Here is a 17,261-nt window from a genome sequence, read left to right as displayed (position 1 = left end):
CGCTCCTCTGGATGCTCGCCCCTTTCGGGGGGAGTCGATTCCACACGTGGGACCACAGTCACCCAGTGTGGTCCCTCTCCATCCCTTTTCTCCCTGCCTGTTGCTCATCGGTCGCCTGGCAACCAGAATTAAAATATAGGCCCGCACTCTCCAAACTTTCCATCCTCTCCATCCAAAGGCTTTCTGTCTTCTCCACTATGCTTCTCACTCCTTTGTCCCCCTCCTCCTCTTCCACCTCCTTCTCCCTGTCTCTCTCTCTCTCTCTCTCTCCTTCCCTTTTGCCAATTCCCCATGGTGGGGACTTTAGGGATTTCAGATGAAGAAATGGAAAACATTCCTCAAACAGCACAAGCTGCTGTTGTCAAAAGGCGATTTCCACAATGACTCACTTGATGACCCAGTGAAGGAGTCTGCAGGGAGGCTGTGTGTGCGTTCACCCTTGGGTGCACGAAGTACCCTCGTTCATTCATTCAGCCGGAGCACCCACTTGTTTCGAGGGCTCCCCCTCTGCTGCGAATGGACACCGGCTCTGTTTTGAGCTACAAATCACATCTCAGGGTCTTAAAATTACCTCCTTTTATTTTCGTCCACCCTACTACCAGACTAATTATACTATATTACGACGGAGGGTGGGAGACTTGTAGCAGCTTTGTGATTAGTTGATTTCCCAAAAGCAAAGCCTCTTACAGTGGTGGCTTAAGACGGCCTGATGGACAGGCTCTGTGTGCTTACAGACGCTTCACACTGCCGTGACTGCGGTGATATGAATGGCTGGAAACGCTGTCGCGTTAGGGGTGCAGTCTGTTCAACAAATGTTCCTCGTTCAGGTTGTACGAGGCAAAGTGGGGAAAATAAGATAAAAGGTTGGCTTGCTTGTTTTTTTTTTCTTTTCTTTATTTCACCAGATTGATCTTCAGTAGAGAATCATCATAAATATCTTTGTTATTACTCTCATGTCAGCCTGATTTATAGCTGTTTTGAGCAGCCTGCTGGTGTACAGTGCCAAATCTTCTCAAGTACTTGTTGTAGCCTCAAGAGATGGCAACGTCCCTCAGCTGTCGGTGCACGCCTGGTCCAGACTAAAATATCCCAGTAACTGTTTGATGCAGTGACGTTCAGGTTCTCCGGAGGATGAATCCCTCTCACCTTTGGTGACGTTTCCTGTACAGTGAGTATACATTTGTGAGCTGGATTGTCACAGTTATTTATGCCCACCCTCAGGATGAATCAAAACTGACTGGTGATCCCTTAACAACTAATTTGTCCTCTGGTGAGAATGCAATTTATCCAATAGATACTTTACCGATCCCTCACATTTTTACATGCATTTTACCCAAAATACAACCACACACACACACACACACACCCATAAAGGGCTCGTAGACATGCAAATGTGGAGAGATGGTGCAATGATGAGCATGTGCGGGGTTCGGTACCTTGCTCAAGGGCAACTCAGCAATGCCCAGGATGTGAACTGACACCTCTCCAGCTACCAGTTGATCTTCCATACTTTGGTCCGTGCTGGACTTCCAAAGCTAAATCCTTACAGACAGAGCTACTGCCGACATTGTGATTTAGTTCGTGCCATTTTTATAAAGTAAATAATCACTTGATTATTTGAAAAATAATTCACAGATTAATCAGTAATAAAAAAAATTTAAAAGTGTTGGATGCAGCACTGCAGTACGTTTGTGTCTGCTCAGCCTGCACACTGTTTGCTGTGACTAGGCGTGCAGCAATGAATCGATTTCACCGCGGTTTGAAACGTCACGGTTTGTAACCACAAAGAACAAAGTGTTTCTGTCACTTACACTCAGTGAAGTAGCTGTGAGTTAGGACTTCACTGTCGCCTAAACCAACAGCAATGAAGCAGGAAAAGGAAGACAGACAGACAGACAGACGATTAATATCAGAACAGCATGCAATTCCCTCAAGAGTATAACACCTGCGTTGGAGATGTTCTCAGTTTATTGCAAAAAATAGAAACAAACAAAAAAAAGCTCATGTGATTTTTGTTTAACTTATTTTTTATTTTATTTAATTTTCATCAACGACAACTCAGCATATACATTTTCTTCTTTCTCTTTCCAATTGTAGGCAACATTTGTACAGATTATAGTCATGTTACAGGCAAATAAAAACAATATAAAACAACACATACAAATAAATAACCAAACACAAATCATACCTGTCTGCTCCACAGTGTAATGTTGTATAGAAACAAACACAAAACACATATTTTTAAGAGGTTTTCTTTTTAATCTGGCTTTTGCTTGAACTATATTTATACATTTTTCTGTTTTATATTCTGTTTTAATCTGTTTCACCATTTTCACTTTTATTTATTTATTTCATTAGTCTATTTATATATCTTAACCTTTTTAACCTGCTCCATAGATCGAGGTCCCAGACCTTCTGGATCCATGTGTTTATATATAGAGGGGGGTCAGTTTCAGCCATGCAATGGTCATCTACTGCTATAAGTAATATATTTGTTTTTTGTTTTTTAGCTATTGTGCTGTAAAATAAATTAATTTATTATAATCGTGAAACTGGCATTTTTCTTCAGACCCTATCATCAAAATCTATAATCGGTGCATCCCTAACTGTGACATTAATAAATCATCAGTGATATTTAGTGTTTATTTAGGCTGATCTTTGCCTGTTTTAGACCTAGTTGTGCTGCCAAAAAGCTTTTTTGTGTCAGTTTTAGTCAGTAATTAAAGAGTTAAAACTTTTATTTTCTTCTCACATTAAATCAACAAACATAAAAGCCAACACTGTTTAGATTATTACAATCTTATTCGTTTACAAATCGGCTTACATTAATACTAGTGAGTACTGAGAGCTCAGTCTCATTCTGATTAACGCTTATTTTTTGGAAAATCCTTGTAATATGTTTGTATTTAAAACAGGCTGAAATCATTTCACCCCACTGGCAAGTTTTGTTTGACTTTTTTAAGAATAAATTCATCTTCTTTTGGAGTATAAAGACACATTGGCTTACACAGATCCTGCCCGGAGTTCTTTCACATAAATATTAGCTGAAATTAAAGCAACTTATCATACCATAATACCATGAGCTCCTCATGGGATTCATCTTGGGACTTTTGCTGGATCACATTGGGATCTTAGCGAGACCTTGCCTCAGGAAAAGCAGCTAAATGGATTCGCTGTTTCACTCTTGCCACAAAGTGACTGTTTTGGAAAGTACTTGAGGGCTTTTAGCAGCCCACTTAACAGAAAGTCATTACAACAAGTAGACACAGTAGTCATTGTTTTAGCCGCTGTGCTTTAGCTGAATTTAGTAGTTTTTGGAAGTGACTGCAGTTTTGCCTTTCACAACAAACCAAAATTTAAGTGACTGAAATGAATCTCTACTGTAACGAAGCTGCGCACTGACTGACGCGCGCGCTGTCTGGTTCCTATTTTTTTAAATATACATAGCGGGGATACTTATAACAAGCGACGAACAATAAACACTTGTACAGCGATCCATCATGTGGCTGTGTGTCCTCTGGCAGGCCTGCATTGATGAAAATGCTGAGATGGTGCAGTTTCTGGTGGAGAGCGGGAGTGACGTCAACAGAGGAGACAACGAGGGCTGGACTCCTTTGCATGCTGCTGCCTCCTGTGGCTTCATCCAGATCGCTAAGTGAGTGTTGACCATGACCACGCTGACACGTCACCGCTATTATGATTTTTAAATAGTCCTTTTAGAAAGTCGCGGCTCACAGTGAGGTAAACACAGGACAGACAACAGTGGTTTCAGGCAATGATTAAACCAACATATGAGACCGTATTCTTGTTTTAGTGTCTCTGTGTGTTGATTTTTGTTCTTGAAGATACCTGATCGAGCACGGCGCTCACGTCGGGGCGGTGAACAGTGAAGGAGAACTTCCTCTGGATGTGGCCACTGAGGACGCCATGGAGAGACTCCTGAAAGGGGAAATCAAAAAACAAGGTACCAACATTAAAGTCTGCATAAAGTAAGAGTCCAAAGAAGAAAGTGTTATTAACCACCCAGCCATATTTGAATAGTTAAAAATATCCACAAGTTTATGAAATTAGGTGTCATAAAAATTAGCAGTATTCTCAACTCCAGGACTGTGGGGGGGTGTCCGCTGAAGGCACTGAAGCCACTCGCACACTCGTAGCTTCTCAAACGTGACTATTATCTGCTGTTTTATACCGTGAATCATAAATGCAAATATCTTTATCAACATTTATTGGGCTATAGGACACTGTCATGGGCATTTTTCACTTCATTTTCTATAAATAATGAGATAAATGAGGAATATAAAAATGAAAATCTAAAAGATGTAGTAGCTGTGGAAAAAGGTTCATATTTATTGTCTTATTATTATTATTATTATTATTATTATTATTATTATTATTATTGCGATTTCATCAGTTTTGTGCCTTCTCAAGTAGCATAACTTTTTGGTTACATTTAAAGCTCAGAGCAGACAGAATTAGTCAAAGAAATGAGGACAGAGTCACTGTGTACCAAATGTTCTGTGACCTCAAAGCACTGAAGTGTACTCAGGGCTCCAGGCTTATATCTTTATCACTGCCACATACACACATTGTTGAGATCCATCCTGCAACTGAAATCACAGATGATGAATATCAGAGAAATAAAACTGAATCATTTGTCTTTTGTGTGTGTACGCGTGTGTTTTCTGTTTTCAACTTGTTTGTTCCCGTGTGTGTCACAGGAATAGACGTGGACAAGGCCAGAAAGGAGGAGGAGAGGATCATGCTCCAGGACGCCATGGCAGTGCTGGCAGGAGGCGGCACTCTCACACCTCACCCAAACACCAAGGCAACCGCTCTGCACGTCGCCGCTGCCAAAGGCTACATCGAAGTCCTGAAGTGAGCATCAGTTCACACACATAAGAGCAGTGACAGCTTGTTAGCGTTTGTCTTGTGTCACACACACACACACGTCAGATATGTTTTTTTATTCATAGCCTTCTCCTCCTGGATATTCCTCATCCTCTTCTCCTCTTGTTTAGGGTGCTGTTGCAGTGTGGGGTGGATGTGGACAGCAGGGACACCGACGGGTGGACTCCCCTGCATGCAGCAGCTCATTGGGGGCAGGAGGAGGTGTGCACCCTGCTTGCTGACAACATGTGCGATATGGGTGCTGTCAACAATGTGGTGAGTGCAGGACAAACACTCTTTTCACTCGACGTAAACTCTCGTGATCGAAGCCTCTATTTGTGCCATGACTGATGATGCACTGTGAATGTCCCTGTAGGGCCAAACACCTCTGGATGTCGCAGACGAGAACCTCGCGGACACTCTGGAGGAGCTACAGAAGAAACAGAACGCTGTGAGTCCACCTTCACATGACTATCTCACTCAGTTAGATAAACCTGATATGATTGATAGCGTTATAGCGGCGAATGTTCTCTGTGTTTATGTGTGTTTATATTCCTCTTCAGTTACGCAGCGAGAAAGAGAAACAGACTCCTGTTATTGAGACTAGCCCGCCAATCTCCATGGTACCAGTTCGCCCGCGCAGGTCAGTGCCAGTGTGTGGGCATGTGTGTGTGTTTGTGTGTGTGTGTGTGTGTGTGTGTGTGGGCACACGCTACGCTGTTCCTCAGCTGAATCCCAGTAATCCCAGTACCAGCAGTTTGCATGCAGGTATGATGTTAACAGTCCCAGCATTCCTTTGAATGACGCTACAGTCTGTGTCCCAGTTTCATACTGAATACTAAATGTTTCCATTGTTGGAGAAATTAAAATAAAAAGTCTGTGTAAAGGCAATTCTGCGAGTTCTTTCAGAATATGTTGGAAAATAGTTGCTTAAAAAGACTTTGAATGATATATTACTGAAATCTGAGTTAGAGGTTAAAACAGTTTTTCACCCGTTTTCAGGCCAGGACTTTTTAGGGGTGGTTCTTAAAGGGTGGCTCGATGACACGCTGAGGCCACCCTGAGCATACTCCTGCACCCCGAGAAGAGAGATAGAGATTAATTCATCTCGCTCAGAGTGTTTCAAAGTTAGTCGTGTCATTTTCTGAACTCATCTGACACGTTTCAGTCGCTTCAAAATGGCTGCTTGGCTGCTCCTGTGAGTGGGCGTGGCTTCAGAGCATTCACACGCCCTCTGCTCTAATAAGCCATTTGTAATGGCATCTACCTGTCAATCAGGTGGTGATGCTGTTAATTATGCGCAATCTTAAGCCAGGCTGTAAACATGTTTATTTCTGCTGTGAAGTTCGGCATTTTAACATGGGGGGCTTATAGAGATTGACTCACTTCTGCAGCCAGCCTCAAGTGGCCGCTCAGGGAATTACAGTTTTTAGCATTTCCCAGCACCGGAGGAGTAGCAGTCCGTTGCTGAAGGAGAGGAGGTGTTCATGATGGACGTCAGCTAAACGTAATATCTTAAAACAACAAGACAATAATATCTGGTTTTGACTAATCTATCAAAAGTAAATAACTGAGAGCAAGATCATTATACACATTGCTCACAGTAGTCTAATGCAGCCGGCGATCATATAGCGATTTAGGTGTGACATGCATCAAAGGTCGCCTGCTAGAACGATTGGCAGCAGAGTCCATGCCCTAACTATCGGCTTCCAAGGCGCTCTGATTTAGTGATAGGTACTTGGCATTAGTTCAAAACATTTATAAACCAAACTAATACACTCTATAAGCATTGTAGTATGCACAGTATGTGGTTGGGACACACATTGTTTTGTTGTGTGTGTGGAGGCTGTGTTGCTATTTCGTCCCCGTGGGTTTGTGTAAAGTTTGCATCGTCACACATTGACGACCGATCCTAAAACGTGTGAGATAAGTGACAAAGTTAAAAAAGCTGTAGGTCGATGTTACATCCAGTGATAAAGACACCAACGCTACACATAGCATCACAGGAAGTGACCCACCCACCGACGTGTTGCATGCTCGCTCTAATTGGCTGCACATGGAATGACTGCCCTCACTGATCAGCTCCCTGCATGCCACCTGTTGTTGTTCCACCCCACCTTGGCCCCGCCCCTGCAGGACTTCTATCTCTCGTATGAGCAGCAAGGAGAAGATCTGCCTCCACGAGCGCGAGAAGCACCCGCCCCCCGCCCTGCCGAGCAGCCCGGCCGAGGATGAGGAGGAGGAAGGTCAGACGGGACAGAGCCAGTCTCAGAGCCAGGGGAAAGCGTCCAGCAGCTCCAGCTCGGAGGAGGAGAGCGAATCGGAGAGCGACGCCGAGTCAGGTGAGAGAAGCTATGCTAGAAGTTATGCAGAGTCATAAAACTCATCTGATAAAGGTGATTCATCATAACGGTTTTATGACTTTGTTGATGACTTTGAATTTTAACGGTGATTTATTAATGATCTTTGCACGGCTGCAGAGAAAGCGAAAAACCGAGAGATCATCAACAACTTGAACAACAAACGCAACGCCACCAGCCTGCTTCCTACCTCCATGACGACGAGTACTGCTGCAAGCCAAGTGAAAAAGGTCAGATATGTTGAGATATTATATATAAAGCACCAGATGTCAACAATACTGAACAATAATGATGATGACTTTCACTGGCTCTGTAGCAGGACCCGAGCAAGCTCCCAACCACCGAGGCCCCAGGATCCTGGAGAACGTCTTTGAGAAAGGCGGGCAGCTCGGTGACTCTGGGCTCAGCTGGACTGTCCGATTTCAGCCAAGACTCCAGCCGACCTCCAGAGACCACCCTGGGTATGACCCGCTCTGCATCCAGCCCCCGCCTCAGCTCCGAGGCCGACACTAAGGTACACATGATTCAAGGATTCACACCCAAAAGCGGGTATTATATTTCAAACTAACGTGACTCAAAAGGCTTTATTTACGGCCATTCGTTGAGTCACACAAAACACTGATCTCACTACTCGCTCTCAGGAGCCGAGGCTCGCCCGGGTACCGCCCATCCCAACACGGAGACTCTTCAGTATTCCAGACAGCAGCCCTGACAACTCCAACAGGTGGGCTTGTGCTCTCGTGTGCTTCTGAGCTTGTGAAACCAGAATCTGTTTTTCTGAGTCACCGCATATGTGCCCTTGTCACCCTGTCTCTCTCTCAGTTGGCTAAGCCGTAGCTCCTCTTACACCCGACGCCTTCATAGTCAATCAGGGAATGATCTCACTAGTTCCACCCCCTCTTTGCTTCACAGGTCAGTCATGCTGCTCACTGCCCGTCTTGTATCTGTTTGCTCTACTGTTTGCGTGCGATTGTTTTTGCTGTGTCACAGCTCATTACATTCCCCCAGCAGTGAATACTAATTTGAGTGTGTGAGTGTGTGTGTGGCTGTGAAAGATGCCTTTGTGTTTCCAATGGGGTTTTGTCTTTGTAGTTCATCTTATGGAAAGAGACTGGATGACCCCACCGTAACCTCAGCTAGCACAGGAACAAGCTCTGCTGGACTCAGCCGCCTTAATAGTGTCTTGGGCCAGAGGTATTTCATTTTTATATTAATTTTCCAGTTGCTTTTGCTCACTTATCTCAAAGTTTGATGGACTCTCTCTTTTCTTTTTCTTTTTTTTCCCTCCAGAGTTCCTCAGGAACAGACAGAAAAGAAGGATCAGTCTGCCGTCTCCAACTCTCGAGGCACGACCGCAGGCGAACAGGAGTCCAAGCAGAGGCGCAAGTGAGTCGAAGCTTTTGTCCTCGTGTGTGCTTGCGTGTGTGGATTGCAAATGCCTGATTTAAACTGATGATGGAGGCGTTGAATCTAATCTTGTGCCGCTGACTTTTGTAGATCATACCTGACACCGGTGCGGGATGAGGAGGCAGAGGCACAGAGGAAGGCTCGCTCCCGACATGCACGGCAATCCCGCCGCTCCACTCAGGTACCAACATCACCTCCTCACGCGTTCGCTGCTGATTCCAGTTTATGAACTTCAGATGTCCTGCGTGTCGGTGTGGTAGGTAAGACAAGCGTTTATCTCTTTTTCATATCAAGGGGGTGACGCTAACAGATCTGCAGGAAGCGGAGAAGACGATGAAGACGGACAACAAAGGGAGAGAAAAGAAGGAGGAGGAAGAGAAGGAGAAAGAGAAAGAGAAGGAAGCAAAAGCAAAGAAGGGAGAGGAAGGGGTGAGAGCCATATTTCAGAGTTATAGGCCTTCTACGGTTATATAATGTCATGTGACATCACACAGCAGGGGATACTGTGTTTACAGGAAGTGAGCTGGAGGTCTCGTATAGCCAGTCTGCAGAAGTCTGACCTGCTGGGCCTCACGCAGCCCACCAGCGCTCCACGGTCTCAGACATCTGACAAGAAAGGTACGCACCACCGTTTCTCTTTTTGACGATGTGGTGCTCGTTGAAATATTTGATTTGCTCCTAAATGACTGCTGTCTGGCTTTGTTCCAGATGTTGAGGCCAGCACAGGGGAGAGTGAGACAGAGCGATGGGCCAGGGAGCGCAGGGAGAGGAGACAAGCTCGGGCCAGAAGGAAGGCACAGAGGACCGGGGAGGTAAACACTACACAGGCAGCATGATGCCAACAAAGAAAATAATGCATGATAATGTTGTAACTTGACGATTGTCTGTGTCATCTGCAGAGTGATGACAATGATCCGAGTGGAGAGGAAGAGTTCTCAGGCAGTGGGCTGGATCCACAGGTGTGTGTGTGTGTGTGTGTGTGTTTGTGTGTTTGTGTGTAGTTGTTTGTCGTTTCAGCGGACTGTTGCCTAAGATCTCAGCCGTGACTTGTTTGCTTGTCTTTTCTCTTCACAGACAGTCCGACACCTTAGTTCCAGGTATGATTTCAGCCTTTGACCTGTTCGATTTGCCCTCTTTCTTCATTCTGTCAACACAGTCTCTTTGATAGCAGTATCTCTGACCTCTGTCCTCTGTACTCAGATCGGACAACTCCTGTAACGACTTTACCCAGGGAGGAGGCTCAGAGATGAAGGATTTTAAGAAGGTCAGCAGACAGGACCGACACTGAGGTCACAAAATTTGTCTTTCTTATTTCTCTCTGTTATTTACTGCTGTGTGTGTCTCCGTGTGTGTGTCAGTTGTTCGAGGAAGTCTCCAGAGAAAACAGTCAGCTCCAGTCTCAGCTGCAGGACACCCAGAGGATTGTCAGTCAAACCAGGTTGGACCTGGAAAAGGCCACACAGGTGACAACACAGACACACACTGAGCTAAACCCAAACAGAAGGAAGTATTTTACGGCGATAATTGTCTGTCTCTGTAATTGGCTATAATTGTGGCCAGTATTTACATGCTTTCTTTCGTGGACTTCCTGTTTGCGTGTTCAGTTCTGGTGGCAATCGTTTGTCAAGCTGTTTACCCAAACCTTATTCTGACGAGAGAAAGCCTCATGATTTTAATCCAAAAAATAAAAGTAACTCACTCTTCCTCTTAAAGAAATGAATCAACAAAGTAATCCATGACCTGTACAGCCTCACGTAGTCTGATCTCAGCAGTAGCTAACAGTGGGAGTCAACCACCGTTCATTCTGTTGAGTGCGTTCAGTATTTTTATCTAGCACGAATAATGATGAACTATTTATACCTCATTTACAATTTTGCAATCAATGGTCCATAACACAGAGCTAATAACCATAACGCATTGCACAGACGTGGAATTTATTATTCGTTTCTTGCTTGTCATTTCAGTCACGCTCAAGTCAGAATAAAAATTTAATCAAGATTTTGAAATAACACATTTTCTTCCTTTTTAAAATGAAAAGTTATATTAATGAGTGAAAAACACACCCAGCCTTACTCGGCCTGCTATGACTTAACAGACCTGACTACTTGTGTGTATGCTGTGATGATGATGTTAATGATTTGTTGTATTCAACAGAGACAGGAGCGCTTCACTGACTGCTCGGCCTTGCTGGAGCTGGAGAGGAAGGTAAACGCTTCGCTTCGTCGTTGTTGTTGTTGTTTAAGCTTCATCTGCGTCACTACTGCCACCCCTGCTGTCTGTTGACGCTCTCTCCTCTCCCCCTCCCTCCACTTGAACCACTTTCTCACCTGTTTTCACTCACCTTTCATGGCCCTTCTTCTTCTTCTCTACATCACTCCCCCCTTTCCCTTCCCTCACACTCTCCCTTCACGTCTCCCCTGGCATCATCAGGACCGGAGGATGTTGGAGCGGCGAATGGCAGAGTTGGAGGAGGAGCTGAAGGTGAGGAGACTTTCTTATCGTGGCCACAGACACTTTGCATGCTTCCGCTTGATTAGCTTGGCTTTAGCTTGTGCAGAACAAGCAGTGCTGTTGGAGGTGCACTGTGGAGCTGTTTATACAGAGCAGGAGGTGTTTGTCTCTGTGATATGTGTTGGATTCATTTGGTTGCTTTTCACATGACTGGATGTTTGCCTACCTAACAACTACCTCAGGTGGGTATTTTTACCCATCTGAGCTCTGCGCTCTCATAAGTTTGGATGTAAATAACACAATGACTCATTTATCCAGTAATACAGAGTGAATAGTTAATATGGGAATGCTTAATCTGGCTAAGAGTTAGATGAAAATACTGACAGTAATTATCTTAGCTTGGCGTAAAGACTGGAAACAAGTGAACAAAACCGCAAGTGTGGCTCTGTCTAAAGGTAACTTCAGTCTCTGCTGGCTAAGGCCTCCAAAATAACTGGGAACAATCAGCCATACATAGATGAGACACGTGATGCAAAGTGCAGGAAAAGAGCACGAGCCGTTATCAGAGCAAAAACTCATCCAAGCTGTGGTTTATTTTCATAAATGAAAATCTCAAATAAGAGATATCATAGCATGAAGGTATGCAGCACTTGTTCTACAGACAGGTCAGGCAGTCTGCAGGACACAGGAGCAGGTGTTCTCTGTGCTCTCCTCTTTTTTTTATACTGTAACACTGTGTGGGGGACTCTGTATGTGATAGCATGCCTGTATACACTGTACAACATGTTAATGAGTGAGCTTCAGAGGTGCTGATAGGCAGATTTTGTGACCTTTGTACAGAGCCAGGCTAGCTGTTGGCTGTACAGACATGAGTGGGGTAATTCTTCACATCTAACTCTCAGCAACAAAGCAAATAAACATATTTCCCCAAATAAAACTGTAATAATAAAATAATAAATATTAAAGTATTTGGTTGAATAATGATTTTTTTTTTTAAATTTCTAATTTCTAAATGTCATTAAAAATCACGTCCGTGCTCGTTCTCTGCCAAACGACTTTATTTTTAGCTCTTTCTTTTCGGATTTTGAACACGTAAGTGAGTGGAGAGAGGATTCAAACACTTTTCTTTTTTCTAATATACAAAACACAGTTTTAGTAAATGAGAATAACTACCGTCTGATTATTAGGTAACCTCCTAATATCGGGCATCTTCCTCAATCTAAAGACAGATGTCCCCGTTCCTGAGGCTCACGACATCTGAAATTATGAGCGTGTGATTTGTTTGTCCACATTTCAACCAAACCGTGTCATCAGAACATGTTCATGACAACAAAAGATCACAATCTGTATGGTATACCAACTTAAAGCAACATTATGTAAGATCTGTCGCACCGCTGTCGTAGATATGGACAGTTGTACACGTGCTTTGCCCAACATCAAGTAACAACACAAGACATAGCAACCAGCTAATATTACTTACTAGTCTAACAACATGAAGCCCAGCTCTGGTTCTGATGCCCTTTGTGGTGTCGCTTCCCTGTCAGTATAAACCCTCCATCGGGCCTGAAAATAACCCCTTCCCGGTGGACTGTAGTACAAACACTCTCCCGGTGCTCTGAGCTCACAGTCCGGCTGACAAACGTAGCTAACATTAACTAACAGCAGCTACAGTTACTGTCCGTCAGATAAGCCGGGGAGTCAGAGGGAAAACCAGAAAACATTTCCTCTATGAAATATGATCCAGCTTCACCAAAATAAGTTCAAAGCGTTACGCTCTTCTCGCGGTAGATCGTAACTGGAGCCCAAAGTTCGCACGGGGGTGCAGAGTGGGAATGGCAGAGGCGCCGTTCACCTGATTACAAGTCAGTGCAGCGTCAACATGATTTGAAATGTGATATTTTACGGTAGAAAAGTTTCAAAATGTTGCTTTAAAAAATGAGCCAGCTGTGTTTCTCTTTCACTGAACTTTATTAAACACAACTTGAATGAAAAGTCCAATCAATGTAATTATTAACATTAAGTTGCAGTTACCTGGTATTGTGCATGCTAATTCGCTGTCACAGTTTACTGCAACATTAAACACAATTCATGTTATTAGCTCATAAGCAATAAAACTGTGCAATGAAACTCAAACAGTTTTTTATGTGAGCTCTTTTTTTTTCTTCTTTTTTTTACCACCAGGTTCTGGTTGACCTGAGAGCAGACAACCAGCGTCTTAAAGATGAAAATGGAGCACTGATCCGTGTCATCAGCAAACTCTCCAAATAGACGGAGCACGAGAGAGAAAGACAGAGAGAAAGAGAGCGAGAGAGAGACACGAAGAGCAGGGAACCCCCTCCCTCTTACCCTCCATCCATCCATCCCTCCCTCCTTCCACACATTCCTCCCGGTGCCAAAGAGCGAGCGAGTGAGCGAGAGGGGGAGAAAAGCAGCAGAATGTCCTACGTACATGAACACCACAGTTTTGACTTGGATTGTGATGCCTCTCTGTGAACAGCTGGAGTGGCTTTTGTGTGCCTTTTTTTTTTTTTTTTTTAATGCCCATTTGTCACAGGAAGACCTACGGCATGAAGGCCTGTGGCTACGGTCAGAGGCTCCCACAAGAAGCAATATGAGACTTGACAACAGCCAGAATGCCCACGGCTGGTGCAACACACGAAAAAACACAACATCTAATACGACTGTGCATCAGGGGAACACTAACATGCACACACATTCCTATACGTGCATCGCATACTTCCTCTACGCACATTCCACGAGCGCACGAGGCAGCTTGGGCCTTAATGCTCTCACTTTTGTATTTATTTTTTTTTTGTGAACACACTCACGTCACACATTCACGAATTTACCCCACTCACAGTTCAAATGTTAGGTGTTGTTGAGCAGTAAAGGTTTTGGTGTAGTTCTTTAAAGAAAAAAAGGAAAAAAAAAAAAACCCAGCTCAGAAATCAGGCTCTGTCTTTACATTCAGCAACATCCTGACGACGAGGGGGGGGGGGGGGCCATGAAGCTCTGTTGGGTTGTTTTGTTTCCACATGCAAGTTGTGTTTGAACCCACCTACCTCTCCACCTATGCACTTCCCCACATACATTTCTTTTATTTTTGTGACCACAGACACACTCCATGCTCTTAAGAAGAAACAAATGGCCGCAGAACCAGGTCAGTCGACCACAGCACTTTACTCTCTGCAAAGAAATAAAAAGATTTGCGAGGCTTTGCCCCGTCCTCCAGACAGACAAACTCACTTCAGAGTCAGCGTCCTTCTCACTTCTCACAGCAAGTCGAAGGGAGAAGTTAACCCGTAGCTGAAGGTCAACGATCATTGCACAAATATAGAAATTGCTGTTTCCGTCAAAGCCTATTATTCTATGAATGGTTTTAACTATTACCATTGATAAAGACATTATTTTCATAGTTTTTCATTGTCAGTTCCTCTCTTGCAAGGGAGCATGGTTATGTATATTATCTGTGTATAAATATTAGTCTTGAATAATACCCTTTTTGAAGTAAAATTCCATGTAGCCTTTCTTCACATGTTGGTTTTCTAATATATTGAATGGATGTCTGCACCCTAATAATAATAATAATAAAAAAGCGTGTTTGTAGCGACTGTCTGGTTATTACGGACACTGAGGATTTGTGTCCACCGCCAAAACTTTGTACACGTGTGGATTTTTGTTGCATCTTAACATCGTTTCCTCAGTTCCTGGTGTCGTTCTGCGGCTGATGGAGTCACCCGATGGCTCACTTTTTTGGCTCACCTGTTAGTTTGCTCCGTCACTGCTTCACCCACATTATACTTGTATCATCCCTGAGTACAGTTGTTCTGCTTTCTGCGAGCCAGATGTCGTCCATCAGTGGGGGAGAAAGAGAGCGGAACAGCTGCTCACACACAGCGAGCATTAGATGTATTTACAGTGTGTTTGGACTGTTATATCAATCTACAGCTGCTCTCAGGTGGACAGTTCATCATGGGCGACTTGACTGACATGATAGAAATGAGTATCATTACTTTTGCTGGATGGAGCGCTCAGGAGACGTTTGGGTGAAAGCTATAAGAGTCCTGTCATCTTTAGAACTCCTGTCCATTTTACACTACTTAAGTGTAGTTGACACCAGTCATCCATCTGTTTGTCTCATCTGAGAGCAGAGAGATGGACCACTGTCCTGCAGGGTAGAAGTACTGACAACAAGCCGAGCTCCTAATAAGGAAGGGCAGGCTGGCCGAGGCACTCTCTCTGTAAATATCCCTCAGGTCTGAGAAAGACAGAGGAAGGGAGCTGGGGAGGAAGAGGGAAGCGGATGGATTGCAGCCTTATATGGACAAAGCACTGCTTTTCCCAGGGTTTGTGGCTCTGACCCCCGGCATGATGCCAGACGCTACACAAACAGCTCCTCAGCACCACCAAGTGGTGCAACCAGTGAGATGCTACGGCTGAGCTTGGGTTTGTTTCACATTTTGACACCTAGTTTTACAGAGACACTTGGAATTAATAAGAAATAATGACAACAAAACATACTACAAATCATCACCTGGGCGTGTTTAGTGATATGCACAACAAAAACTGATCTTGCAGCAGTGTTAAGGTGACTTTGCATTTGAAGACTGAGGGTACATGAAATATAATATTCATAAGTGTGTTTTCATGCCTCTATAATCACCTGAAAACATTAAAAATGTTCCTTTTATATCTACAGTGGGAGCAGGTCCTCTTCCATCAAGGCTGCCATGTTTAAACATTGTGTTTCTACAGTAGCCCAGAACAGACAAACTAAATACAGACTCTAGACAGGCACCTTTAAAGTGTTGTTGTTCTCCTGTACACTAGGTAGGCGAGGGTGATGTGACACAGGACCTTCAAAGCCATCCAATGCCCTTATGTTTCAAACTCTCTTGATTTGTGATGCAAAGTTTCTATGAGGAATTTCAAGCCTAACATCACCGGGTTTATTTTACTTTAGGAGGCTCATCCAGAGCATCATACGGCTGTTTTTACAGGTTGAGCATTTATCTGCATGAAAACAAAGCTGGCCTGTAAAATCGGTGGATGTAGTCAAACGATCACAAACAAATACCCCTTAACATCTGGGGCAGATTCCAACATTTGAATACTGGTACCACAGGAGTCTTAACAGTCCATTACCTTCGTTTTTGTGCCATTGCTGGCATTTTTTGCCTTCATCAGATAGCAGAAGTAGAAAAATTACAGGAAATGACATGTAACAAAGGACCCCGACTCGATGCAAACGGAGCATGTTGCAGTAAATGGTCAGCACCTTAAACCCGTAGGCCTCCAGTGCACCAGCTTTTCTCTTATTTTTAGAGAAATATGCTGGACACCATAAGAAAGAGGCAGCCCTTGCCTGCAGCCGTAATTCTAGTTATATTAATAGAACATGAATCATATTTATTTGTTGAGCACTTTTCAAAAACTAGGTCACAGTGAAGTGCTTCACACAATGGACCAGAAGACAGATTTCAGTAAAATAACCTTAAAGAAATGTCACTACGAAGCTCTGCCTTTTTTTTTTTCCTGAAGCAGGTTGTTCCACATAAAAGCTCTGGGGTCTGACAGCAAAGCATTTTCTCCAAATTATCATATAGATGGGTTGGGTAAAGAGTAAAACGAGTGCTCACAGCAAAAGAGGTAAAAAGGGGGGATTTAGTGCACCCGGGCCGGTAAGCAGAGTAGAGATGATTTAGTTTGGAGAGAGTGACGTGATACTTCTTGGAAAAGATAGGATGAAAATGTAAACACTCTCACTGTGACCTGCAGAGTATTTTTACTGTCTCAGCCAAGTGGTCCTGGAGCTTTAATTGTAAATATATGCGCACAAGGTGGCAGCTATTACAGCCTGTAACAAGACAAACTGTACAGCTGTAACAGAAGTGTATTGTTATTACTAAGACCTTTTTCTTCCAGCTGAGAGTTGACACTGACATTTCACTAAAGTCCAATAAGCATGTCCAATATTTACTGACATAAACACCACGAGGAATCCTCACTTCATCTTTAGGCTCAGTCTTATTAAGGGAACCTGTGTCTGTGCCTCAGTGGTTTGAACCTCTGCCTTTCTTTGTAGAGTTTGCATGTTCTCCTTGTATTTACGTGGGATCCCACATGCGCTTCAACAGGTTTAATGGTGACTCT

The 17,261-nt window shown here is 43.8% G+C and overlaps 1 protein-coding gene across 5 annotated transcripts in view; it reads left to right on the top strand.

Annotated features, from left to right (window-relative positions):
- Positions 1–14,702, top strand: part of zmp:0000001167 (protein phosphatase 1 regulatory subunit 12A) — a 20,630-nt gene extending 5,928 nt beyond the window's left edge. Inside the window, exons 2-25 of one of the 5 annotated variants that reach the window (XM_019277227.2) lie at positions 3,525–3,655; positions 3,846–3,964; positions 4,722–4,878; positions 5,022–5,166; positions 5,267–5,341; positions 5,454–5,533; positions 7,051–7,232; positions 7,371–7,480; positions 7,567–7,764; positions 7,892–7,974; positions 8,073–8,162; positions 8,343–8,444; positions 8,541–8,636; positions 8,748–8,838; positions 8,952–9,086; positions 9,173–9,275; positions 9,366–9,469; positions 9,557–9,616; positions 9,732–9,754; positions 9,858–9,921; positions 10,016–10,120; positions 10,812–10,862; positions 11,088–11,138; positions 13,290–14,702. In XM_019277227.2, the coding sequence (XP_019132772.1) occupies positions 3,525–3,655; positions 3,846–3,964; positions 4,722–4,878; positions 5,022–5,166; positions 5,267–5,341; positions 5,454–5,533; positions 7,051–7,232; positions 7,371–7,480; positions 7,567–7,764; positions 7,892–7,974; positions 8,073–8,162; positions 8,343–8,444; positions 8,541–8,636; positions 8,748–8,838; positions 8,952–9,086; positions 9,173–9,275; positions 9,366–9,469; positions 9,557–9,616; positions 9,732–9,754; positions 9,858–9,921; positions 10,016–10,120; positions 10,812–10,862; positions 11,088–11,138; positions 13,290–13,376 (2,442 nt within the window). In that variant the 3' untranslated portion in view covers positions 13,377–14,702. Of the gene's footprint in view, positions 1–3,524; positions 3,656–3,845; positions 3,965–4,721; positions 4,879–5,021; positions 5,167–5,266; positions 5,342–5,453; positions 5,534–7,026; positions 7,233–7,370; positions 7,481–7,566; positions 7,765–7,891; positions 7,975–8,072; positions 8,163–8,342; positions 8,445–8,540; positions 8,637–8,747; positions 8,839–8,951; positions 9,087–9,172; positions 9,276–9,365; positions 9,470–9,556; positions 9,617–9,731; positions 9,755–9,857; positions 9,922–10,015; positions 10,121–10,811; positions 10,863–11,087; positions 11,139–13,289 lie in introns of all 5 variants that reach the window. The other 4 variants (XM_019277226.2, XM_010743222.3, XM_019277228.2 and 1 more) reach the window with 4 other exon arrangements.
- The last annotated feature ends 2,559 nt before the right edge of the window (positions 14,703–17,261 follow it).

This window comes from Larimichthys crocea, chromosome XXI (genome assembly GCF_000972845.2).
Source record: "Larimichthys crocea isolate SSNF chromosome XXI, L_crocea_2.0, whole genome shotgun sequence".
NCBI lineage: Eukaryota > Metazoa > Chordata > Actinopteri > Sciaenidae > Larimichthys > Larimichthys crocea.
The sequence above is the reverse complement of the archived record's forward strand: the minus strand, read 5'-3'. Positions and strand labels throughout refer to the sequence as shown.